The sequence below is a fragment of the Arachis duranensis genome, chromosome 4 (assembly GCF_000817695.3).
Source record: "Arachis duranensis cultivar V14167 chromosome 4, aradu.V14167.gnm2.J7QH, whole genome shotgun sequence".
Taxonomy (NCBI): domain Eukaryota; kingdom Viridiplantae; phylum Streptophyta; class Magnoliopsida; order Fabales; family Fabaceae; genus Arachis; species Arachis duranensis.
In genome coordinates, this window is record NC_029775.3 from 108,277,004 (window position 1) to 108,303,743 (window position 26,740).

At 32.0% G+C, this 26,740-nt stretch overlaps 3 protein-coding genes across 11 annotated transcripts; all 3 read left to right on the forward strand.

The window, feature by feature from the left end:
- Positions 1-4,270: 4,270 nt before the first annotated feature.
- Positions 4,271-7,527, forward strand: LOC107485713 (cleavage stimulating factor 64-like). Its single transcript, XM_016106244.3, has 6 exons — positions 4,271-4,662; positions 4,962-5,000; positions 5,112-5,624; positions 5,709-5,804; positions 6,713-6,898; positions 6,972-7,527. The coding sequence occupies exons 1-6, from the start codon at positions 4,492-4,494 to the stop codon at positions 7,095-7,097; spliced, it is 1,131 nt and encodes a 376-aa protein (XP_015961730.1). The 5' UTR covers positions 4,271-4,491; the 3' UTR covers positions 7,098-7,527.
- Positions 7,528-10,180: 2,653 nt separating this feature from the next.
- LOC107485712 (uncharacterized protein At2g33490) lies at positions 10,181-14,628 on the forward strand. Of its 2 annotated transcripts, XM_016106243.3 has the most exons (10): positions 10,182-10,505; positions 10,659-10,731; positions 11,144-11,221; positions 11,314-11,375; positions 11,507-11,575; positions 12,396-12,424; positions 12,506-12,713; positions 12,806-13,048; positions 13,397-13,450; positions 13,644-14,628. In XM_016106243.3, the coding sequence occupies exons 1-10, from the start codon at positions 10,380-10,382 to the stop codon at positions 14,604-14,606; spliced, it is 1,905 nt and encodes a 634-aa protein (XP_015961729.1). In that variant the 5' UTR covers positions 10,182-10,379; the 3' UTR covers positions 14,607-14,628. The 2 variants fall into 2 exon arrangements, with proteins under 2 accessions (XP_052116336.1, XP_015961729.1); XM_052260376.1 differs by lacking the exon at positions 13,397-13,450 and having other exon boundaries at positions 10,181-10,505.
- A 2,292-nt stretch (positions 14,629-16,920) lies between these two features.
- Positions 16,921-18,651, forward strand: LOC107485711 (uncharacterized). Of its 8 annotated transcripts, none has more exons than XM_052260041.1 (4): positions 16,948-16,987; positions 17,023-17,057; positions 17,189-17,346; positions 18,189-18,651. In XM_052260041.1, exons 3-4 carry the CDS (start codon positions 17,212-17,214, stop codon positions 18,282-18,284), a joined length of 231 nt encoding a protein of 76 aa, XP_052116001.1. In that variant the 5' UTR covers positions 16,948-16,987; positions 17,023-17,057; positions 17,189-17,211; the 3' UTR covers positions 18,285-18,651. The 8 variants fall into 8 exon arrangements, with proteins under 8 accessions (XP_015961723.1, XP_015961722.1, XP_015961727.1 ...); XM_052260040.1 differs by having other exon boundaries at positions 16,970-16,987; positions 17,023-17,062; XM_016106237.3 differs by having other exon boundaries at positions 16,921-17,057.
- The last annotated feature ends 8,089 nt before the right edge of the window (positions 18,652-26,740 follow it).

Consider the following 26,740-nt stretch of genomic DNA (forward strand, 5'->3'; position numbering starts at 1 on the left):
TCGTGAAGCCCGAACGAGGCAGTAATAGTATGTGGTGTTTGGTTGGTTCAGCATTTGTTTGGGATTACTGCGGCTAAGAAAAGTTGATTAACAGGCTTTTTGGTTGATGGGCCGAAAAGTGTCTAATGGGTTACTTTCAATTTTTTATTGTTTGGATAACCGGTGGGAATGAGTATTGTTTGGATAACCGGTGGGAATGAGTAATTGTTGCCAAAATTATGTGTGAAGAGGCTTTGGAGGGCCTTTATGTTTGAGTTGCCGGAAAAAGGATGAGTGATGTGACCAAGAAAATATAATAAGTGTCACAAGGAACTCGTAAAATATTAAATTCAATGGGTTTCTTGCTTGTATAAAATATTAAAAAATTTTAATTCTCAAAACAAATTAAAAGACACTATTTTTCAGTATTTATTTTTTTCATTTTGAGGTTTTATGAAGTTTGCTTAACAGATAGGCAAATTTATCCAATGCTACAAAGTTCGTTCATCAGATCGGCATACTTGTCTATTTGCTTAAAATTTGCCTGAGTTTGGCACATTTGCTGACATTAGATATGATTTGGATGGAATCGGTATATTTTTATTTTTTCAATTATTTTAATTTTATTCAGGGTATTTCAAAAGAGCAATGATAGGAGTCCAGCAACTTTTGTGATTGTTAGTCATCAACTAGCCATTAATGATGATTTGATGGTGTGAGATTTTATCTAATTATTCACTTTTCTATGTTGGTTACATGTTGGTCAAAATTTAATAAAATTGCTGGTTCCTAAACTTTTCCATTTCAAAATCATAAAGAAGGGGGTAAAGTAATAATAAAAGGGAAATAGCACATCCATCGGATATAGCTATAGAGTTCACCCACTAAGGGTGTGTTTGGTAAAGTAAGAAAGCTTCAATGTTTGGTTTGGTTAATCTTTGTTTATAATTCAAAATCATGCTTACAAAAAATAAAATTTTTTAGCTTTTATATTTCATTAACCGGCTTTTATCCATTGACATTCAATATATTTTTTTACCAACTTTATTCTTATGTTATTGTATTATTTATAAAATTTTTATTTTTTTTTATATGAGTTTTTTTTCTATTATTTTTTTATTTTTATTTTTTATTAATTTTTTGTTTTACATTATACACTGATTTTTGTGAAACATGCAGAAAAGTTGAGAATGCATTAAAGCGTATAGATAGAAAGGGAGCAGTTATACAAGTTCTAGCTTTCCATGCTGCCATGACACAGGAATCAAGGCTTGCTAGTATGAAGGAGTTTGCACGTTCACCGTCAAAACAAGTGTCCCGGTTTATGGTTTGCACGGACCGGTATTCATCTGTTTTAAACTAAGTCTTGCATTTAAAGTTGTTTATTCTGATGAAAGCATGGTAACTTGTTGAGTGCAGAGCATCAAGGGGAATAGACTTTTGGGGAGTGGAGCACGTGATTCTGTTTGACTTCCCGAGGGATCCAAGCGAATACGTGAGGCGTGTCGGAAGAACGGCGAGAGGCGCCAAGGGTGTGGGGAAGGCGTTCATATTCGTGGTAGGCAAGCAAGTATCGCTTGCACGCAAAATCATGGAAAGAAATAGGAAGGGTCACCCCTTACATGATGTCCCTTCTGCTGTTACCTTCTAGTTTTCACCTCGGCGATGCTTTGCAATGCATGAACTCATTTTTAGTGTATGAATGAAGAAAAATTCACGTTTGTTAGTTATGGTAATGTGCGAAATCCAAAGGAACTACTAATTTATTCTCTGCTCCTATTATCTTATATCCCTATCTTAACCGGCAACACAGTAAAAGGCAAAAAGTGAGCCTCTAAAAGAATTGGTTGAATTTTTACCATTTCTCTTTGGAGTAAATTTGTTTTAGCTCTCAAATTAATCGCTGAATTTTCAATTGTCTTACTTTTTATGTTAATTTAATATTCATAAATTTATACTATATAATTATGTTTATTTCAATAATATAAATATATAATTGACTAAAATATGTATTTTTTTGGTTTTAGTCTAAATTATGCATATTTTTTAAAAAATTAAAACTTATTTAAGTCATATCTAACTTCTTAAGAATCATTATCCTTATAGGTATCAATTTAGCCCTCAAGAATATTAGATTTGAACTTTAAAACCTAGAAAGTAACCCAAATCTTTCAGATTGAATCTGTTTGTGGTGAGTTAGGGAGGATGTTGCCTAAAGCTCTAGTAGATGTCGTTCACATGGTAGTTGGGTGAGGAATGGACATCATGGCCAAGGAGAAAAAGTTCCGTGATGGTGTGGTTGTGGGATGCTTTTGGTACAAACTGCGAATCCAGAAAAATTATTTTATGGATGTCCTAATTAAAATGTGAGTTAGTTGAATGCCATTTTTAGTTTTATATTGTTCTTCCTTTTATTTTTTTTTTCTGATTTTTTTTTTGTGTTTTAGACCATTGGAAAAAGATGGTGTGGTTTATTTATATGGACAAATGTAAATGAAGATGATAGTATGATTAGATAAAATAAAACTCAAATCAACAAACATTATTGTAAGATCAATCTAGAATGGAGAATTAGTGCAGCTGAAGCTGAAATTAGAACTTTAAGAATGTGAAATATTGTTTTATCTATCATTGTTATTTTGTTTGGGCTTGTACGTGTAGGTTATGGTCATGGAGGAGAAAATGGTAATTAAAGTATGAGATATATTTATTTGCAATGAAATGATAAACCATATCTATTGTGGAAGCTGTGTTTCTAAAATAAAAAATAAAATATGCAAAGTATAAATATGTTAACTCATTTTAAACTGGAACAAACTTTAAACATATTAACTAAAAGTCATAGTAATTAATCATAGTATTCAAGCAGCAACAACATTAACTGCTATAATACATCAAAAGTGATGTTTAGAGTATCATCAATAATAATTAAGTTTTTCCAAATTAAAACACAACACCTGATAACATAATCTCAAAATAACATAGTTTGAAAAGGATTTGTACAAAATATTAGAAACATAATATGTTCCAGACAACACCTTTAAGTTATAACCTTTTTCTTTCATGGTGGTTTGAAGTCTGGGGTGGAAACAAATTTTATAAACTTTGTCAAGCGTGCAACTGTCCCAGAACTTGCTCCTTGTATTGAGTCTGCTCTTAGTGTTATTTTTCTCTTAAGTGGCAGCTTTTCAAGCCTTGTCAGTTGCTGAGGAGGTGGAGGCCTTATCACCTGCTGTGAAGGTGAAGGTAAAGATGGGTCTGATGGAAGCATCTAAAAATAAATTGTATGTGTGAGATTGTTAAATACCACATTATGCGTATTAAGACATGTAAAAATCCAAATAACAAGCTTAATATTATCTGTTTCTGAATTTTTGGTTGAGAATATGTGGGTTGGGTGAGTTTAATCTCTGAAAGTTGTGCTTTATCAATATTTTCAAGAGGATCATCAACAATATTAGCCTCAACCTCACCAAGTTAATGGTCAGCAGTGATAGCATTGGTTGTACCCGGGTAACTCCAGCATTGGCAACTTTTGAGGATGCAACAATAGCTGCTACAGCAGTAGCAAGAGCACCGGCAATATCATCTACCTTCTTATGGGAACAACTCAAGTAAATTTTTTGTGCTGCCTTTTTAATTTGGTGAAAGTTTTTGCTTTCTTACTACCAGAAGACTCTTTATCGGCATCTTTCTTTCTTTTTTGGTTAATGGACATGGCTTTCTTCTGATTTTGGGTGCAAGAGGCCTATTATATTGAGGTTTCTCCCAAAGATCCTATCTTGGTATTGGATTAAGAAAGTGTATATACTTGGTTTTATAGGCCTCCATAATCAGCCAATGATGACAATAATTCTCACTATTTCAATTAATCCTAAATATTGCTGTACTTATATAGATACATGACATACCTATAAAGAAAAATATTAGTTAGTGATAACACAACAACTATGCTACAAATTAACCAATCTAACAACTATTTAAGTGTAAATTTTACCTTTTATTTTTCAGAGCCTGCAAGTGCAAATACTCTTTTCTAAGTCAACAGCTATATTAGTAGACTGGTCATGAATCTCTAACCTCTGATGATGTTCATCTCCAGACCAGATCGAAGTCTATTTTTGAATTTTTTTTTTAATTTTTTATAATATGCTTTACTGTATTGATGGGAACTTACCAACATGATGGGATAATTTCATCTTATTCTTTTTAATTGATCTCATTGCAAACATTTGAATCTTCTCTAATAAGATTATTATTGCAAACATAAAAAGTACACTCATCATTTTTAAAAGGGATGTCGTACACTAAAACACATATAGATTAGAATTTTTGGCAAAAACGCGAACTAAATATATTTTTTAGTGAACTTTTCACTTAACATCCTGAGGTCGCGCAAAAATCTTTTTCAAATAAAAATACCCTCCTAATCCTAAGAGTACTCCCTCATCACTCTCTTAATCGTCTGTTGTCATCTTCGTGGTGGGCTGGTCAGTGCTGCCACGTTCAGGAATGTCGGAAAAACGGATCAGCGGCGACGGTTTAACAGCCAACCTGGCCGGAATGTCGAAGAACCAACTTTACGATATAATGTCTCAGATGAAGAATCTCATCGAACAGAACCAGCAACAAGCCAGGCAGATCCTCATCCAGAACCCTATGTTAACCAAAGCTCTTTTCCAGGTTCTTCACATGCCTTTGATTTCATTGCTTTGCTGTTTCTATTGATTATGGCAACTCTTTTTCCTTATTGCTGTAATTTCATAATTGAGCGCTTTTTAGGTTTATAACATGAAACTCTATATTTAATTATACTAGTTGCAAGAATGGATTATCGATATCTTGAACACTTTCGACTCTTCACATTATACCCTAGGTTTCTTTGAAGTGTACTCGTGCTAGTTCTTCAATTCACTTTGTGGTTCTTTCAAGCTCAATTCGTTGTTTAACTTAAAATTAACCATTTTATTTTGTTTAACTAGGCACAAATTATGCTAGGAATGGTGCAACCACCTCAAACGGTATGCTTTCGACGTTTTTTTTTCGATTTCAGTTTCAGTTTCAGTTTCAGTTTCACAATCGTCTTTTGGTAGAAATTCGTTCATTGAGGGTGGAAAAATGTTTGCTTCTAGGTTCCAAAAGTTCAGCCAATTGTACCGCAGAACACTCAGCCGTCGGTGCAGCCAAACATTCAGCCTGCCCCTTTATTGCCCGGGCAAGGTGGTTCTCAGGATCAAGCAGGTGTATCGCAACCCCAGATTCCTCTACGAAAACACCCGAACCAACCTCCGCCGCCGGTCTCATCAACTGCTGTTCCTGCAATGAGTCATCAATCTCAGCCGATGGCCGCACACTCTTCTCAAATGCCACAGCAACCCAAGGGACATCTGGCTCCCCAAGTGTCTTCCGGGCCACTTCCACAATCATCACAACTTCCAAACATACTGACCCCTTCGCCCCATTCATCTGCACAACCTTTGCAGACACCTGGATTTTCACATATGCCTCTGCAACCACCGTTGCCACCACAGCACCGACCACCTTCGGTAACCAATTATCATTCCCAGTACCCTCCACAAATGGGTGCCAATATAGGTTTTCAACACGGTGGTGCTCCTCACAATCTTTCGCAATCCTTGTTTCTTGTGAGTTGAATATTTCAATTTACAATTTATGATCCAATGTCTTGTTGAATTGTAATAATGTTGTTTTATTGATGAAATTTTCAGCCAGGTACAAAACCGCCTGCAAGTGGTGGACCTACATTTCCACAGGGGCAGAATCCCCTGCTTCCAAGTCAACAGTCATCTCAATCACATTTTCAGGTATGCACATACTATAATTGATTAGGCCATATGACCATGCGTAAAAATATTTGGGGCTTGATTGGTTTTTTGACATTTTGTTTCTATCTGGTATTCATTTTTTTGTGCTTTCTATTTATATGATTTTTTTGTCATCCTTATGAATTTAACACTTGGTTCATTGGCATGCCTGACTAGAATCAATTTTATTTGGCTAATCAGATCCTACATGTCTCATGTTAAGTCTAAGTCTTTGTATAAGGTGTTATTAGGCATTAACCTATATGCATAGTAATAGAACTGTTGCAAATGAGTTTGGGTTATATATACAGTAGCTTTTACAAAAAAAGTAGAAAACATTGCTCCTTTCTTTTAAAGGGAAAATATGCCTTGGACTCAAATGAATTATTGAATATGAAAGTTGATACCAATTACTTGCAGAGTACGTCATGTAGAGTAAAATGGTTATATTTTCTAGTTTACTTCACTAGACAATTTAAGATATCATCAAAGCAATTCTTAGCAGAAGTAATGGTTTGATTTACTCTAGTTGGAGTCCTGTTTAATTCATTTTTCTTTTATTTTATGATTTTTCTCTTTCTGCCACGTATGGGACACTTGTTTGTGCACATAATGATCCATAAACCTAAGTTGATTGTTGAGATTTTACCAGAAGAAATACCGAAATAAAGTACTTAACTACTTAGGAGCCTTATATTTAACTGAGTACCATTTGATGAGTAACTGAGAACAAGGGGGGGAGGGATATAGTTGCAACTTGCAAGTGAGTCGACGGATACGGAATCTATTACACTAGCGATATCATTAGTGTCCCAGTATTGAGTCACATGATGCTATGATCATGTATATTGAATTTGAAATTAAACATAGTTGAATTTTTCGTATTTTAAGTTATGTTTGCATATCAGGTTGGGAATATGCCTTTAGGGCCTGATTTTGGCAGTCAAGCTGGAAGTGCAATGCAAGTTGATAGAGGGTCTTCTTGGATGCCTGGTCCTTCAGAAAACCCAACACCGCTTTCTGTACCTCCAGGACCACCATCTGTAGTGCCTGGTCTGATGGGCGCTTCTAATCAGCCACTTCGGCCTCCTGCGGTAATTTTTGTGAATTAACATTTATTTTGTATGGATGGTTCTTTAGTGTTTTGATATTCTCTAGCGTGTGTAGTTGACACCGGAGATGGAGAAGGCGCTGCTTCAACAGGTCATGAGTCTCACACCAGAGCAGATAAATCTACTTCCTCCAGAACAAAGAAATCAAGTGCTGCAGCTTCAACAGATGTTGCGTCAATGATGTAGTGCACATAAATCCATGCAATTTGGCAGGCATTATTCTATGATCAAATTGATTGGCTTCAGTGAAGTTTTGTAGAGGTTGATAATTAAATAGGAATGAATTCAATCGTATAATCATATTATGAATGAATTTAATTGAATAGCAGAGATGAAGCTATCTCTTGCTGGTTGCATGTAACGGCCTATGTCATTCAGAAACTTCAATGCAAATCATTCAGTGTTTGAAAACTTAGAAATTAGAATACTCGAAATCCCAATCACTGTCTTCATTACCAATCACCATCAGAATGTTCAAGCTCATCCTGGAAATAACAATCAGCAGATACTTAGTTGTCGTCGTAACTAAAAACCATTGTTTCATCACTTCTCTTCGATACCATCTTTTAGATAAGAAATTTAATTTTATAAGCTTTTCTTTCTCAGTCTCAGTAATAGTCCATAACTCCATATTAGGCATTTCTTATACGAGTAATAAACAATGACTATTATGGTGGGAAAAAACGAGAAAAAAAAGAAGCAATATAGTTGAAATTAATGAGTTTGCACATTTCATTAAAAACTAAAACTCCAAAGACTCCCAATATTTTACTATAAATATAACATCATATAATAATCTAATAAGAAAAATAAAAGAAAATAAAGTACTCATCAATTAGGAATTAGGGATTTGTTGAAACTCGTTCTATAACTTCAAAGTCGACACCATTATCTCTTCCACATTAGTTGATACATTATCAAAGATGAATCTGTTCCTAGTCTTTCATGAGAACCAGCTCAAAATCACCATCATCATCCTTTGAGAGGAGCTATTGGGTTGGGTACGCAAAACCTCTATTCTCAATTCCACTCAACATAGAAATCAGAGTCTTCGGTGTTCCTTTTAGCAGCCGATAAGCCCATTTTTGACCAAATTTTTATTAATTTCTCACGATGGAAGATGCAATGGTTGGTTGTTTCTGGGAATTGTAAGCATCTTCGGCAGGTGGATTGAATCGATGGGATGCGACGATAAAGCTTTTGCAACACTTGAAGTTTTTCATGGAAGTCCCTCCAGAGAAAAATCTTAATCTTCGCTGGAATTTCCAACTTTTACAGTTTTTGTCACAAGTTTTGTTGTCTCATAATTTCTGGGCAAAATTCAATGAGAAGATGCGGGAACCCATAAGCCACATAGTAGCCCGTATTCACTTCATACAAACCACTTTTTGAAGGGCCCAATAAATTTTATCTTCTCCACCTTCAATTGTTGTTGCTAGCACACATTGACTAGTACTCTCAGAAAAAATACTTTTAATTAGAGTTTGATTCCACAGACCATTAGAAAGTATTAAGGTCCAATTTGGATAAACAACTTAATTAAGTTACTTTTGAAAAAATAGCTTAAATAATAAATGATTATATTAAAAGTAACTTATAAATAAGTTTTTTTGTGTTTGAATTTTTAGTTCTAAAAGTACTTATTTTAAAAGCAATGTGATAAAAAACTTTTTATTATGAGAGAAGTCATTTTTTTAAACTTTTTTATAAATTCCTAAATAGCTTCTTAGAAAGCTATAATTTGGTTTTGAAAATTACACCAAACATTAATACTAATACTTTTCATAAGTTAAAAATTCAAAAAAGTTACTTTTAAAACTTCCCAAACATGTCCTAATTCTTGACCATCAATAGAGGTTGATTTTGCATATTGAAAGTTCAAATGTAAGGACAACAAAAGGATGTGGAGGAACAAGTCAAGAATAGGTAAAAATTCAGATACCGGATTCATCACCAACTCGTCAAACCAGCCCATATTCAACAACCTTACGCCCTTTCAATATACTACGCCACCCCACGAAAGTAAATAGACAAAAACAACCCAACACGAAGATGAAAACAGACGATGAAGAACGTAGTGATGAAAATTTTGGCCTTGGTAATAGACCCCTCAATATAATTGAACTAGTTTATAAATCAAATAGTCAAGGTTATTCAAATTCAAGTTTAAAGAACTCAATTTATCGCATAGTTAAGGAGTCGAATTTGAACTGACTCATAAATTAGTTTGGTGCACTGAATGTCCTATCTATCTAAAAGATTTCAATTTCAATTTTATTTTTGTCTAATTGAAAAAAAATGGTCTAATGGTTGACAATTTTAACAAAAAGGAAAACTAAAATATTCTAGAAATGTTGGAGAAACAAAAAGTTTTAAATTGATAACAAAATTAAAATTTTATACAAATAGTGAGAGCATTAGTATATTATTTCCTTGTCGAACCAACTATTATCTTCCCAGGGCATTGCATTCAATTGTCATGCCTGAAGTTCTGAGTTGGATAACTCTAAAGGTCAAAACACGTCTCGTTGACGTTGAACAAAGGAAAAAGAAAAACAAATAATTTTTTGATAGCTCTATTTTGCGTGTGTATATATTATATAATAAAGAGGAAAATTTTTAATAATCTAATTGTCATTCAGTTTCTAATTTTCTCAAATCCCATTTATTTTTTGGTCCGACTCGAATCATATTTATGCTTTTCATTTTGGTCTAACGGTCAAACCACTTATGGAGGGACAAAATTTATATCATAGTTTTATTACCAATTTAACCAACTTCTCAATATTACCACGAGTCCTTGACACATGGACATTTGTTTTCTATCCATTGACTAATAAGTGGTAAATTAAAATGTTTAATTTTAACGTATTCACCGGAATAAAAATGAGTTTATTTTAATTAGATTTATAGTAAATTTAACAATTAATGTTTTTATTGATGTAATAATATATTATTAGTTGTCTGTATAAAATTCTTTTAAACTAATAAATAAAAATTAAATTCAAATTCAAAATTGGATTTGAAAAAGGCATTGTGTCTGCTGTTTCTTGTCAAGGAGAAAAAGACCGAAAGAATATAAAATAATAGAATAATAATAATTACTTTTATTAATAAAAGAAATGCAGTAAATAATAATGATATCTTGTATTTAAATAGTCAATTTCTCCATGTTCAATAAATTGTTGATAGTTACTTATTTGACTGTAGACTAAAATTAAATCGTAGTAAATGGTGGATTAAGAGTCAGGTCAAAGCACAAGTAAATAACAATAAAAAGAGGAGGGAAGGCGGAGAAGAAGAAGAAGTCAATAAAGGAAGAGGCAAGCGAAGCGAAATTTCAAGTTGAAGGGAAGGAGCTTGGTTCGAAGGAGGAGTTGTTGTTGGCGTAAGCAGAGGAGAAGAGAGGAATCCGTACAAGTTCAAGAAATCGATTGAGAATTTGAGATTGTTGTTGTTATCCATGAAGAGCTCTCTGAACAAGTTGCGCGGGTTGGCGCTTCACAACCACAAGGAACGCCGCACCGCCACCGCCGCCAGAGCTGTTCTTCCGCTTCCCAACGTTGACGAGCTTGCTCAGGCTGCTCAGGTATGCTCTTTCCTTTGTTTTTTTCTCCTTTTTGTTTCTAATTTCATTTCTCAGATCGGAGAAGATAACAACACAACACAAGAGAAATACAACAGCAATAAAATAGGATTAGGGTTTGTTTTGGAGGATTGTATTTGAATTTTGTATTTGCAGGACTTGGAGGACATGAAGGACTGCTACGATACCTTACTTTCCGCAGCTGCAGCAACTGCCAGCAGTGCTTTTGGTATTCTATGTTCATTTCTTGTTTGTGTTAATGCTCAATATAGAAATATAGGTCATATGGTTTCTTATGCTTATGTAGCCTGTTAATTTTATAGACTTAATTTGGAAATGGATCCTCTCAACTTTTTCTTTTCTCTCAATTTTCTTGTGAAGTGCGATCTTTCACCATTCAATGTCTTCTCTCACATGTTTTCTCTGAGTCTCACTTAAAGAATATATAGTAAGTGGTCACAGTTTACAAGAAAATTGAGAGGATCCATTCCCGGCTTAATTTTTTGAAACATACCTTGTGAAAGGATAAGTCTTAATTAAGGGAGCATTTTGAGCATTAACCCCCTTGTTATTGCTCTGGCTCCGTGCTGTTTGTGATATCTTCTACTCACTTGTTAATGTTCTGCTCTGCTGATTCACAGAATTTGCGGAGTCATTGCGTGATATGGGCTCTTGCCTTCTCGAGAAAACCGCCTTGACTGATCATGAAGATGATACTGGTACTCATTTGTTCTGCCCTTTATCCCACTTCATATGTATCAAATCAAGCAAGCTGTCGTATAACTTACATGCCGCCTTATTATTCATGCAGGAAAAGTCCTCCTTATGCTTGGCAAAATGCAGTTTAAACTCCAGAAGCTCATTGATAACTATGTAACTCCGCGTCTCATTCCACTCCCTTAGGGCTCCGTTTGGTGTCTGAGGAAACGTTTTTTATTTTCATTTTCAATGTTTTCTGCTTTTACTTTTTACTTTTTCAGTAACCCTTCGCTCTTCAATTTCAGCGTTCTCATGTATTCCAGACAATTACCACTCCCTCAGAGTCTCTTCTGAATGAACTTCGAATTGTGGAGGTTTGTTGCATGTAGTTCCACCTGCATTTTCTATTCTTGTCTCCTCTGTTCTATCTTGTCCAGTTGTCCTTCACTGTCTTCATTGTGCTGCCACAATTTCTTTATAGATATCAATGTGTTTTTAAGTGTGCATAGGCATTCTTCTCAAGATTTATTTTGCTCTTATAAACAATGGCAACGAACAGTTCATAATCATAAATGAAGGGCTCGCAACTAGGTGTTTGATTAGATTAGTAATGAGGCATCAGATAGGGAGCCATCCCATGAGCTTCTTTTATATCAATATATGAAACTAGAAACTTGAGTATTGGAAAGAATGGCTGAAAACTGGCATCATTTTATACACAGATGAATCAATGAATAGTGGATCTTAATCACAAAATGCAATTACTTTTAAGACATCTACACAAGTTCCTTCTTCTTCTGAATCTATGTAGAGCACAATCAGGATATATGGTACCAGAAAAAAGAAAGCAGGACCTAGTTGCAATTTAGTTGTTCTTCTTTGTTTCTTAATTTGTAGGTTCACTTTATGGGGGGTATGGAGACATGAACAATTAGGATACAGACATAGAAGATTGACAAACTTAGGATGCTTCATACATATTATATGCTTTCAAGTTGTGTAAATGTCAATGCTGGTTAAAATTACAAATTTACAACTTTTCATTATTGTATAGCAGGTTTATTTTAATCCACAACTTTAGGAGCTGTGGCTAATAAACTATTTTTAGAAAAATTTTCTGTTCTATTCTTTATGAAGGATATTTATTTATTTTGATTTGATATATTTTTTTGGGTGTTCTCAATGTTGGAACAGGAAATGAAGCGACAATGTGAGGAGAAAAGGTATGTAATGTATTAAATCCTGATTTGTCTTTGATTGTGATACATGGCTATGACTTATTGTTTAGTTTTATGATTTTGCAGAGATGTTTATGAGTATATGGTAACCAAATATAAGGAAAGAGGTAGGTCCAAAGGTGGGAAAGGGGAAACTTTTACATTGCAGCAGTTGCAGAATGCTCGTGATGAATATGACCAGGAGGCTACACTATTTGTTTTCCGATTGAAATCACTAAAGCAAGGACAGTCCCGCAGTCTTTTAACACAGGCAGCACGTCACCACGCCGCTCAGGTTTTTCTGATTCCCGCTATTTGTTCTTAGAGTACGCATTTCCAACTTTATAATTCTGATGATTATCATTACTTCCTGATATGCCTCAACAGTTGTGTTTCTTCGAGAAAGCAGTCAAGTCCCTTGAGACAGTAGAACCACATGTAAAATCAGTAACTGAACGGCAGCACATTGATTATCAATTCAGTGGTCTTGAAGAGGAGAATGGGTATGAAGAAGATGGAGATTATGATGACGACAATGAAAATGATGAGAATGATGATGGAGAGTTGAGTTTTGACTATGGACAAAATGAACAAGAGCAAGATGTTTCTACATCACAAAACTCAATGGAGGTAACAACCTTATATGACACACAGTTTCGTAGTTCTGTTTTTCTATGTTAGTCAAACTTAGAAATGGATGTCTATTGAAGATTGGGAAGCTACTTCCACAATCAGACATAAACACGAAAGTTGTCTTGAGCAATGAAAGTTCACATCCTTATTTGCTAGATTGATGGATTGAGTAAGAACCTGTAGATGAAACTTCCCTTGGTCAATGAAGTAAATTATGAAAGTGCTATGGAAATATTCTTATGTTGGAATTTTTGTTTCTAATTTCAAGTCTATAAGGAATAAGCTTAAATTAGTTGAAAATTGCTATAATAAACATTGTACTCACTTGTGTATGTATCCTTCCAGTTGGACCAGGTGGAGCCTACATTTTCCAAAGGTTTAACAGCTGATGCCACTAAGGTTAGAAGTTAAACTTAAAAGAGATTATCGATATTCATGAGTTGATAGAAGAAACTTCCTTAGGCACAATAACTCAATATGCCTGTTGATAAATTTAGATACATAATTCTTCAGTTTCCTTTCTAGTGAAAAATTAAGATGCATAAAGAAAAATTAATGTATACATATTGATTCTCTGTTGTTCTATTTGCAGGAAGACTTTGATAGGCTTCAAAGGAATTTGTTTTCCTTCAGGGTTACGTCAGGGAGCCAATCTGCCCCACTTTTTGCTGATAGCAAACCTGATCCCAGCGAAAAGTTAAGACAAATGCGCCCATCTTTATCACGGAAGTTTAGTTCGTATGTGCTACCCACACCAGGTGAGACAAAGAGTTCAACCTCTTCAGGGTCCATTAACCAAGCACCTTCCAAAATGCTGACAAATTTAAATGAGCCTACAAAGAAAATGTGGCATTCCTCCCCTCTTGAACAAAAGAAAAATGAAAAAGTTCTTGTAGATGAGGTTCCTGGTCCTACAGGAAAAAATACAGTCTCTGTACTCAAGGAGAGTAACAGCAATACTACCTCCACCAGATTGCTGCCTCCTTCGGTAGATGGAATTTTATCCTCTAAAAAAGATGATTATGTTTCTGCTTACTCCAAAAAGATTAAGAGACATGCCTTTTCTGGCCCGTTGACAAGTAATCCTTGGCCTACCAAACCTATATCAGTAGAAACTGTTAAATTGTTATCTGGACCTCTTTTGCCAACCCCAATGCCAAAGCCTCCCTCATCCTCTCCTAAAGTCTCTCCTAGTGCTTCTCCTAGATTTATGTCTTCACCCAAAATCAGTGAGCTTCATGAACTTCCTAGGCCTCCAACTAGTTCCCCATCCAATTCAAGGCTTTTAGATTTGGTGGCTCATTCAGGGCCATTGTTTTCCAGAGGTCAAAATCAAATGGTTCCTCCAAGTAATTTGGTTGCATCAAATGCAGCATCTCCATTGCCAATGCCACCTCAGGCCATGCCTCGTAGTTTCTCCATACCTTCTAGTGGTGCTCGAGGTGCAGCATTACAGGGGTCAAGGGCACTGCAGACGTCTCACAGATCATCTATATCAAGGGATATCGCTTCTCCTCCTCTGACACCAGTAACATTATCTAATAATTGGCAGTAAGATGGATAAGACTTGCTCTATGCGTTTTTTTAGTGATAAAATATAAATGCTATGCCTCTGTCTCAGTTTTCCCAGTTTAAATAAAATCGAGATGAGGGTTAATATATCTGAAGTGCTACTGTGGGGAATAACTAACCTGTTGACAAAGTTCTATGTTTAACATAAACTAGCATATGATTTTAAATGGACTAGAAACTGTTATACATGTAGGAATCGTTTTGCCATCTTACCCATTGCTAGGTTACATGTCTCGAATAGGGTGCAGAAGTTTCGCTTTATGTTGCAGGTTATGTAGTGTACTTGATGTGCCACAGTGCCAGATAGTAAGAAAAGTTATTAAATTCAAAGCCTGTAGTCACAGAAATTCGTTCCAAATGGTTGAAATGAGAATTATAGTTTTGGTTATTCAGTGCTAGAATCTTATAAGAAATCTTATCTGAAAACTGCTGATGCCAATATTTGCTTTGGGTGCAGGTGTTAACGTTTGTGCAGATTTAATTCCAGAGTCTGAAGATAGCCCCGTCCGTTTGTGACCTGGCAAATTCAGCGTAGGTCAAGTTTTGCTTACTTTCAAATCTGTAAATACTCCTTTTGGTTATTCTCTTCTCTGTGAATATAGTTAACTGGTGGATTAATAGGCATGTCTATTAATTCTAGTTTTTTCATTCAACTGTGTGTAATAATTGGAACTGATTAAAAATAGTAAATACCTTTTTTTTTTAACTAATGGTTTTGAATTCAAATTTTAGAAATAAAAATAATATTTTAATATATGAAAAGGGGTGTTTTAGAGAAAATAAATTAGTTAACTGGTGGATTAATAGGCATGTCTATTAATTCTAGTTTTTTCATTCAACTGTGTGTAATAATTGGAACTGATTAAAGATAGTAAATACCTTTTTTTAACTAATGGTTTTGAATTCAAATTTTAGAAATAAAAATAATATTTTAATATATGAAAAGGAGTATTTTAGAGAAAATAATTGGGCATTGATATAGTCAATAAGTTATAACTCAAATGACATCGTACTTAAAGGGTTGCAAATTCGAATTTTCTTATCTTTTAAAAAAAAAGGACATCGATATAGTCACCAAAAAATAAAAAAATGGACATAGATATATGTAGTAGATTTAACCTCATATTTCCACGGGTTATGTTGTCTTCCCCTTTGGTCTGACAATGATCTTCAGCTGAAATTTGCATTTAAGCAAGTCGATGGCAAAAAAGTGTCTTTCCAAACGATCTAAATGTCTATTTAAATCATATGTTGAAGTAATTGAGGCTTGTTCTTCGATTTTTTTTTTAATGTTCAAAACGTGCTTTTATTTGTCTTTTGTCTGAATTCAGACGGATTCGGTGGAAAAAGAAGTGATTAAGGTATATGTAAATACATTAAAACTCAATTTTAAAGTTCAAAGAAAATGTCCAAAAAAAAATTAAAAGAAGATTATAACATTTTATCTTTGAAGGTAAAGTATAATTTTTGTTTATAAAGTTTGTAAATTTTTAAAAAATATTTTTAATATTTAATTTTATTTAGTTTGTCTCTAATATTTTTTATTTATTTAATTTTGTCTTTAATATTTTTTATTTTTTAAAATTATCTCTAAATGTTTTTAATTTTGTCCCCAAAATTTCAAATGGAATTAATATCTAAGAAAAATTTTGATAAAAGCCAAAAACATTAAAAACAGAATTGAATACAATTATACGTTAGGAGTATTTTTGAATAAAATATAACTAATTTCTTTTATTTATGAATGACCGAAGTTTTTTTTTAAATATGGAAAAAAATCTATATCGAATTATGAAAGGAAAGAAGTTAAATGAATTTTTATTTTCTTTAGATATGTTTGGATGAAAAAAAATAAAAAATATTATAAAAAAATAATGTTATCCTTTTATTATAAAATATATTAAAAAAATAGGAGTAAAATAACATAGTAAATTTTCCATCACTTTTTTATTCAATATTAGAGAAAAAAAATTAATAAGTTTTATTAACTTTTTTATACTATTTAACTTTTTTTTTATTTTTCTCTTCAATCTAACTAAAAAAAAGATTTTTCTTCCAACTTCTTTTTCTCTCTTTTCTTTTCTTTTATTTTTCATTCAAGCAAACAAAGCTTTAGTAATTCAAATATTCAAATCAAATGTACGAGTTATTACTTGAATACAAAAATTATTTTTCATTTACAAAAAATATAATTTTTTTAATTTTGGATTGTAACCATTGATTAGTAAATTTTCTTAAATAATTTAACCTGTACACAGGAAATAATAATAATAATAATAATAATAATTTAAAAGAAGTCCTACTCCCCAACCTCACGACACAGAAGAGAACCCTAACACCACAAAGAGAAGACCCACTCTCCCGCTCGCCGCTCGCCACTCGCCGCTCGCCACTCGCCACTCGCCTCTAGCCCTGTCTGACCCACCATTTTGCGGTTCGGTATTTGTTCTTGTTTGTGTTGTGTGCGACTTAGTGAGAGGGTTATACCTGATCTTATCTACTCTTGATGTTTGATACTTAATTGTTCCTGAAATTTGAATTATCTTAATGCTTTAATCATTGCAGCAGTTGCAAGCTAAGATACGAGGATGGGTGTATTTTGGGGGACTAGGGTTTTGGAGATTGTGAAGAAACATGATTCTGGAGGCCTCGTTTGGAAGAGAATTAAGCTCACTACTACCCGTAAAGCCAATGCCAAGAAGCGTCTCCTCCGCGTTTGGCAGGTATCTGACATACCTATCCCTATTATTTACAGCTTAAACTATATCTCTTACTGTTTAAGATTTAGGATTTAAAATTTAGGGTTTAAGGTTTACCGCATTTTGGGAATACGGTGCTTAATATGTATAGCTGCTGCAAACTAAGTTCCTAACTTTGACGGTTTACATAGTGTAGTTATATCCCCGATTTCATATTGGGCATCTTCAGTATCTTGGACTGAATGCTTAGAGGTGTTTATTTGTTGCTTCATTTTACATAAGCCATCTCTTGTTAGAGGAGTGAGTACTGAGAGAGAAAATGGAGTACGTACTCTGTCATTGATGCCAAAAGTGTGATTATTGTATGTACAGTGATATATATATACTACTGCTCTGCTGCACATTAGTATTTCTAATTTAACTAACTATAGCTAACTTAATACACTGGAGTATGAGCTAACATCTCTTTCATTTACATAATTATTTTAAACGAAACGGATACTGTACTTTGGAGGAAGTGAGCTAACATGTAAAATATGGCGTTATGGTACCTAGAAGAAGTGTGATTGGTACATGCGAACTGGTGGGGTGGGTAATGTCTCGTAATGGGGGGATTCATGTAACTATGATCCAAGCTTGGCAAAGCTTGGGTGTGGCTCTGGCTCTGGCTTGAATAAGTTAGCCTTGGCTTGTTGCTGTTTCAAGTAACTTCCCGCGGCACACCTATTCTGTTTTGTTTTGTTCCATCTGTATTGATTTCTTGTATATGTATTTTTTGTTTCAAGAGAATAATAAGAATAGCAGTGAACTTGTGACTTTCTATCATCAATGTCTAATGTCATGTTATGTGTCTTTTATTTTTGAAGAATGAAGCTGTCCTGAGGGCATGTTCTGAACCACCTCCTCCTAAAAGTTCTTCTGCCAGTAGCAATAAAGCTCATGACAATGTCACACAGAGTTGATAGAAGAGCCATGATGATGGATAATATTAGATCCATCTGAAAGCTGTATCATTAGTGCTCTAGGCTTCCCAGTCTGGGAACATTTCTTGTCTTCAGACTTAGCAGGATGCATCACTTAGCCTCTTGTTTAAGCTTTGTTTTCATGAAGAAAAAAATAAGCATTTTTGTCAAGTCTCAGTGCTCGAGTTAGTTATTGCAACTGTTTTGATTTAATTCTGATATGTTGAGCATCAGTACGATTATGTGCAGCAGGGACTTGGATTTGTTTTTTCCCTCTTTTTGAACATGATTTTATTTTACATCTTGTATATATCATCATGATTATTGTAGCAGTGTAATTGAGGTAGTATTGATGGATGAAAGTGGATTTGGGATTAAGAAGACCATAATATCTCAAAAAATTGGTAGATAGGAACCATTTGTTATTTATTTTCTAGGGTAAATTACTAAAATAGTATTCAAAGTTTATATTGTTATTCGCTATTAAAAGTAATTTCGAAAGATACGGATAAATAAATTTTAGAAAGATTTAGAAAGTGACAAAAATGGCAAATAAAATTATTTCAAAACTTTCTTATTTTTTTTAAAAAATTTTGGTCATTTTAAAAAAATATAAAAAAGAATTCGATTGGCGGAACAAAAATGGCAAGTCCCATCCCATTTAAAGCTCTTGAAATTGCCACTTAGTAATAATTAAAATTAAATGGTGATCTTGGTGTGATATGTTGCAATAAGCAAATAAATATATAAAGGGGAGAGTTGGAGTAAAGGAGGGACCTATGAAAATGTGGTGGCAGCCTAAAGAAAAGCACCAAGAGCGATGAGATGAGCACGGTTGTGGTGCTTGGCGAGGTAAGCGGCGAATGGGTAGCAGAGACATTGAACAAATGATCGGTAGAAAGTGAGTGTATTCAGAGCAGTGGGATCTTTTTGAAAAGTAGTACCAACTTCTTTGTAGAAAGTGAGTGTGTTCAGAGCAGTGGGATCTTTTTGAAAAGTAGTACCAACTTCTTTGTACACCGCTGGAAGTAGAGACGAGTCTGCGTTATCCATTATGTTAACCATGTTAATCATCACCAGTGTCACCGTTGCACTCTCCTATTTCATTTTCATCTTTTTTTATTTCCAACTAAGACCATAAGAATTCGCAGTTTGCGTTTTTTCTTTTCTCCTTTTTGCAGTGTATTCCACGATTTAAGAACAGATATGAGAAACTCATGGTTGACTTGGGAGAGAAGATTGACTTGGACTAGCTGTGAGAGTTGAGCCACCACTTTGCTTGGTTTGCACAACACCATCATTTTACATATACTGCCATTAAAATTATAATTTTCGTCCACCTTGGGCTTGTTTAGGTGAGCTTCTAAGAAAATATCTTTCTTCAAATTATTTTTTTTAAAGATCTTATGAAAAAGTAAAAGTAATTTTATGTTTGGGTATCTCATGTAAAAAGATATTTTTATTTATCAATTATGTTTGGGTATAACAATATAAAAATATTTTTTTGTTTATTTATTATATGAAAAATATCTTTTTTAAGGAAAAAAAATCTTTTAAAAAAGATATAAATTACAGCTTTTCAAAAAAAATGTTTTTTTTTTTACTTTTCTAGTGCTTTTACTTTTACTACTAGAAATTTGTCAAATACGCTAAAAAATAAAAAAGATATTTTTTCATTGAAAAAATTTTTTTTTTATTAAGATAATGACGCTCAAACAAGTACTTGTAATGCTAGTAAGAAAGTCTTTTTATTAGCCCAAGAAGTAATAGAATTACATGAAACCACCATCCCCTTTGATTTTAAGCCTTCAAGTATGATCACCATAAGAATAACTATGTTAAAGTTTGAAATAAAAGAGCATGATATGTACGGTATTTTCAAAATCGTGTAACGGATAAACTAAGAACGTCTTCATGTTTCTGTATCAATCGAGAAAAAAATCTCCTAAGGTGAATTTGGAATACAATAAAATAGAAATTAGAATTAACTTAATTTTAAGATTATTTTTTTCTTATAATAAACAACCAACAAAATTTGATTAATTTATAAGTTATATAAATTTGCATTATAATTAAACTCAAATGTTTTATTTTTTTTATAAAATTTGGTTAAAGCTAAATTAAATAATTTACAAGTGTTAAAATATAAAAAGTCATTTTTACCGATTAAGTATTAATATAAAAGAAAAGTTAATTTAGTTTAAAAATTGATATAATGACTTAATTTTATAAAAAAGCCATTATATAAAATTAAACACAATAATTTAATTTTAATTTAATATATTTTTAAGTTAAATAAAAGTAATTCTAAAAATATTTTGTTCTAAACAAGCTCTAATTAATGTTGATAAAAAAGAAAACTCTTAAGTATTGTAGTATTCAATCAAACAACTTGATATCTTGAACAAGTTCTCGAACTAGCGAGGTAGAAAAGCTTTTTCATCATTATCATCTACACCTACTACTATCTCTTTTCTCTCTAGCTGTTGCATTTCTTAGTCTACCAATGCAATCATTCTTACTCGCTCCCTGTCCCTTGGGTAAGTGCAATAAAGAAATGAGTAAATGGAACAACAGATTATCATGGGAATTCTGGTTGTCGTATAGAGTATCTTTGCCAGTGATGCAGTATTTTCTCTGTCAACTGAATCTGACAACCCTTTTGGGATTGGTTTATAACCATAAATATGCTGTGCTAATAATCCAACAAAGGGAGGAGCAAATAACGCCAATATGGACTCAAAAGATCGATCCAATGCATATATAACTGCCCGAAACTTCTCAGGGACTATTTCTGCAAATATTGGACTGTCCACAATGTTTAACTCTGAACAAAGTTCTAGCCCAGATTTATAAAATGATCTATAATTGTTATCCTGAATACCATTATCTTAGCATTAGCATATAATAAGAGTAATGCTATTCGGTATAGCTTTATTGATACAACACCATTCATACTAATTAATTAAGGTTCTTCTAGACCCTGAAAAACAAATGGAATGAGTTTTTATCTTGTTAAATATTAGCCAATTCCTTTTATTTTATGATAGAATTTGTCTCATTTTCTCTATACCCAATAAAGAGTAGGGTCAGAGTACCTGTTAAATATATTCTCCAAACTCAGGCTCCACCGTCCTTTTATCAATGCGAATGCCATTACCCTCATCATAGCTCTTTTAGTCGGAAAGGCATTCAATTATTTATCTTAAATACCATGCAAAACCACCAGACTAATTAACCATAAGCTCTGAAACCACTTGTTAGGTCACCATCGACTCTGATACCACATGTTGGGTAACCATCGGCCCTGATATCACTTGTTGGGTCACCGTGGAGCGCTCTCGACCATCAAGAAGATTTCGGGAAGGAATCAAGTGGGATAACATAAAATAAGAAGACACTACATCTAACTCAAAACCTTAAGGTGTTAAGTTAGTGGGTCTCTCATCTTATAAACTCTACCTTTTTGTCGGGAAGACTTTTGATGCTTCACCTTAAATACCCTTTAAAGTCACGTGTTTTAAAGGTATTAATCATTTTTATTTATTTACAAAATATAATTGACAAATACTCCATAAAATTATGAGTAATTATTTCAATTGATTACTAAACTTTTGAAATTAAAACTTTCTTTCTAAGAGGACTTTGTGTGTTAGCATATCCGATGGGAGAGAAAATGTGAAATGCTTCTGGGTTGGAGAGGTTGTCTTTAAAGGCTTAGCCGATGTTTGCGGCGAAGCCAATTGTCAAAAAAGCTATAGTGACGGCAACGACACCCGCAAAGATGAAAGGACGGTACCGCCCGAGTTTACATGTTGCTCTATTACTGTAATAACTGAGGATGGGATGGAGAACAATGCTAAAAACATCGCCGACGAGCCACACCAAAGAGGCCCATCAATTCGGTACTCCGAGAATCACGGAGCCTGATATTAGCCATGCTATCTGGATAGCGTTGACAAGGTGGATCCCGGCAGTCATAGGGGCCACCATAACCAGCATCCAGACTGGGATTTGTGCCGTTGTTGAGCCTGATTCCAACTATGACGGTGAACTCATGACCATGAGATAGCTTTCGAGGGGAACACTGCGGGGTGAGAGAGCTTTCGAACTAGGTAAAAGAAGAAGGCATCATAACTGGTAAAAGAGGAAGATATCGTAACTGATAAAAGAAGAAGGTATTGTAACTAGCTTTCGATGCTTCACCTTGAATACCCTTCAAAACCACCAGACCAATTAACCATCATCTTTGATACCACTTGTTGGGCCATCATCGGCTCTGATACCACTTGTTGGGCTACCGTGGAGGAGCTCTCGACCACCAGGGAGATTTTGGGAAGGAATCCAGTGAGAGAGCATAAATGAGAAGACACCACATCCAATTCAAAATTATAAACTGTTAAGTTAATGTGTCTCTTATCTTATAAATTCTACCTTTTTTTCCAAGAAGACTTTCGATGCTTTAATTTAAATACCATTCAAAGCCACTTATTTCAAAGGTACTAATCATTTTTATTTATTTGTAAAATATAATTGACAAATACTCCATAAAATTATGAGTAATTATTTCAATTGATTACTAAACTTTTGAAATTAAAACTTTTTTTCTAAGAGGACTTTGTGTGTTAGCGCATCCGCTAGGAGAGGAATTATGAAATGCTCCTGGGTTAGAGAGTTTGTCTCCAAAGATTTAGCCGATGTCTGCGACAAAGCCAATTGTCAAAGGGTAGCAGAGAGACTGAACAAGAGATCAGAAGAGAGTGAGAGATCCCAAGGAGGTTGGGTCAGCGCGGAGAGCAGCATCGACTTCTTTGTTCATTGTTTATATTTTTTATTTTAATATCAAATCTAATATTTCTATTAATATTTACTTATAATTTATTGTCTAATAATTATATGCTCACCATTATATGATCGTAAATATTTCTTTAATCTATTCTATCTATTCTATTATATAAAAATGGATTTTTGGAATTAATGATGGAGCTGACGTGGCATGCTTCTGAAAGTATTTCTCGATTTATTTCTTTTAACTCATTAAATACAAGTTATTACGATAAACTAATTATATCAACTAATTGATTTGATTAGATATTTAAATATCATATAATTTATATCAATTTGATTTGGTAGTATTTCCTAATTTATTTCTTTTAATGTTCTATTAGTATTTTTTAATTTATTTCTTTTAATTTATTAAACCAAATTTATTGTGTGTACTAATTAATTAATTTAATTAATTTATTAGTCATTAAAATAATAAATCTATGAATAAAATAGACAACTGAGATATTTTTAACTAATAATTAAATCAAATCATATATATTGAGCCAAACTCAAATAATGTGAATTAAGGACTAAATTAAAATAAGATGATTTTTTACCTATTCAAATTAAATACAATAAATACAAATTAATTTTATTAGATAATCATAGTCTTCTAATCTTCTATATATAGATAGCCACACAAAATTATAAGAATCATCATTTTTATCGCTTTTGCTATTTCAACTCTTCTTTTCTTTTTTTTTTATATGTATAAATGTACTTAAAATGAGAAGAAATGATGAGTGTTTCATTAATTGTTTGTTTGAAAAATTTTATAATCCGAAAATATCTCAATTTAAGCATTTTACCACTGTCGATGGAAGTTGAATATGTAGTAATTCAGAGTGACCATGATATTTTTTATAATATTACATAAAAAATATTTCTTATAATGAATATATCCATTGTAATTAATTTTCTTTGTCAATTTATTATCTTTTACCTAACAAACAATATCTACATGTTGAATATATTATTTTCATGAGAAGTTATACATAATTGATTGATAATTCTATATATAAAAATACTCCTGTGGTAACTAAATAGCATATTATTATCTCACTAAAGTTAATTCTCCTATGATTATGTCAATGTGTAGCACTATCAGATGAAAATTGATTAGATTACATTTATTTTTGACGAGCACTACAACAATATAGATTATTTTTTAGGGTTATAATGTGTAAAAGAAAATTAAAATTTGTCAAAAAAACAAATTTTGACACTATTTTAACTATGAAAATATGTTAATAAAAGTTTTGTCAAAAATAGTATTTTTAACATATAAGCGATTGTGAAAAAAATTTAAATCTTATTTTGATAAATATTGGCTGTCAAAAATAATTTGTTAGAAAATTTTGAGAACATATTTTCTGTGATACTTATTAATTGTCAAAAATACTATTTATTTTGACACTTATTGACTATAAAATATTCTCAACAAAAAATTTTAACAAAGAATGAGATGTGATCTTGAAACTAAAGAATAAATTGAGATTTTGAAGATAAAGAATGAGTAGTATAATCCTAAACTGAGAGCAGTGTGATGTCAAAATTAACAAAGCACAAAGAAGAAAAAAATAGTAGAGTAAATTGAAAACAAATGAGTGTCAAAATTGAGGAGTAATTTTCTACGGTCAAATTTTTCGTCAAGAAAATATAGAAAATTTGACATTTATGATATTTGTCAAAAATATATATTAATTTTGACATTTAATTATGATGTTAAAAAATAAAGTGTCAAAATAACTCTATTTTCTTGTAGTGGAGGTGGGTAACCTTTTAGGCCTAATTACGGTCGGAGTTGAGAAAGGTTTTAAAAGTGCTAACAATACAAATACTTTTTATTTTTAATACCCAATAATAAATATATAAATTAAAACTAATATTGTTTTGTACAAAATCATAAAATGTATATTATACTTAAAATATATATAATCCGTATTAACTGTTATTGTTTATCAATTATGTTATGACAAATCTGGTTATTAAAAAAGATTAAAATTAACTTAAATATACACAATATTAGTTCATTCCTTTTATTTTTATTTTATCATCATAAAAAATCATACATATTATAAGAAAACATCATCTTTTTACCAACGGTTCTTCCATTCAATAGTTTCTATAAAAAACAGATGGATGCTTTTGTTATTTTCAGTTCTTTGGTAAATATGGACGACTCATAATAATATTGTGTTTGGCAAGAATATATGAGATTTTAAAAGGCTGAAGCATAGGTTTTAGTCCTTAACATATTCGTAGATAAAGTACAGAGTAGATAAAAAGATAGCTAATAAAAGAATAAATGGTTAAAGCTTCTTCAATATTAACAGTCGTAGTGTATATAACTTTTTTGGATTTGATTGTTTCTATATTATTATATATTGTTCTATTTAATTTATGCTAAAAAGACTTATGATAATCAGCTTATTGTAATAGTGTAAAAGTTGTAAGTGTTATATTTACTTTGTATGCTCTTAAATCTCATATTTTTGATGAATATTTGAGACTGAATAATTATTAAAATAAATTAGTTTGATATCTATTATATATTTTATTTAAATTATAATAGTGAGTAAATAATTTTTTTTCAAAGTAAATAATGCAATTTTTTCATAAAAATAATGTTTGAATAATCGTGAAATTAGATTATACTACAGATTATGATAAATATCTTAGTATTAGATCTGCTATAAAACAAACTTCTAGAAATATTATGTTGTATTATATAATTTAGTTATATTATAAAAAAGGCTTATGATGATCATCTTATCGTATTAGTATAAAAGTTGTAGGTGTTATATTACTTTATATACTCTTAAATCTCATGTCCTTGATGAATATTTGTGACTGAATAATTATTAAAAGAAATTGATTTAATATCTATTTTATATTCTATTTAAATTATAATAGTGAGTAAATATTTTTTTTCAAAATAAATAATGCGATTTTTTCATAAAAATAATGTTTAAATAATTGTGAAATTATACTTTTATTCCTCATATATTTATTATATTTCACGTCATCTTAGTCTCAATTTCATAATTAGTTTTTAATTATATAAAATTAAATAGTTTCTTTTAAAACATACTTAAATATATTATCTATTATAGGATAAACAAATAAATATGAATTGAATATATAATTTATTTTTAATTTAAAATAAAAAAACTAAATGAATGGTAAAAAAAATTACAACTAATTTTATTTTTAATTTTTTTTATAATTTATTTAAAAATACAAATCTCTCTATAACCACTAATATTATCGAAAAAAATTATAAGCCTCTATAAAATAAAATATACAAAAGATAAATAACATATATATAATTTTAAAGTTATTAATTGTATATTATGGACAAATTTTTAAAAAGAAAATCTTATGGATCAACATGCAATTTTTTTATTTTTTAATTTTTTTATAAAATTTTTAGACTTATCAATATTTAAGTTGTCTATACATTACTTCTCAAAATATTATGATTTTACAAGTTATAATATATAATATTAGTTATTGTTATATATATGAAAAATGTGACTTATTTACGTATTGTTTGGATTCGAAGAATTTGTAGAAAAATGAAATGTTGGAGAAGAAAATGGAGGAAAAATCACATTTTTTCCATT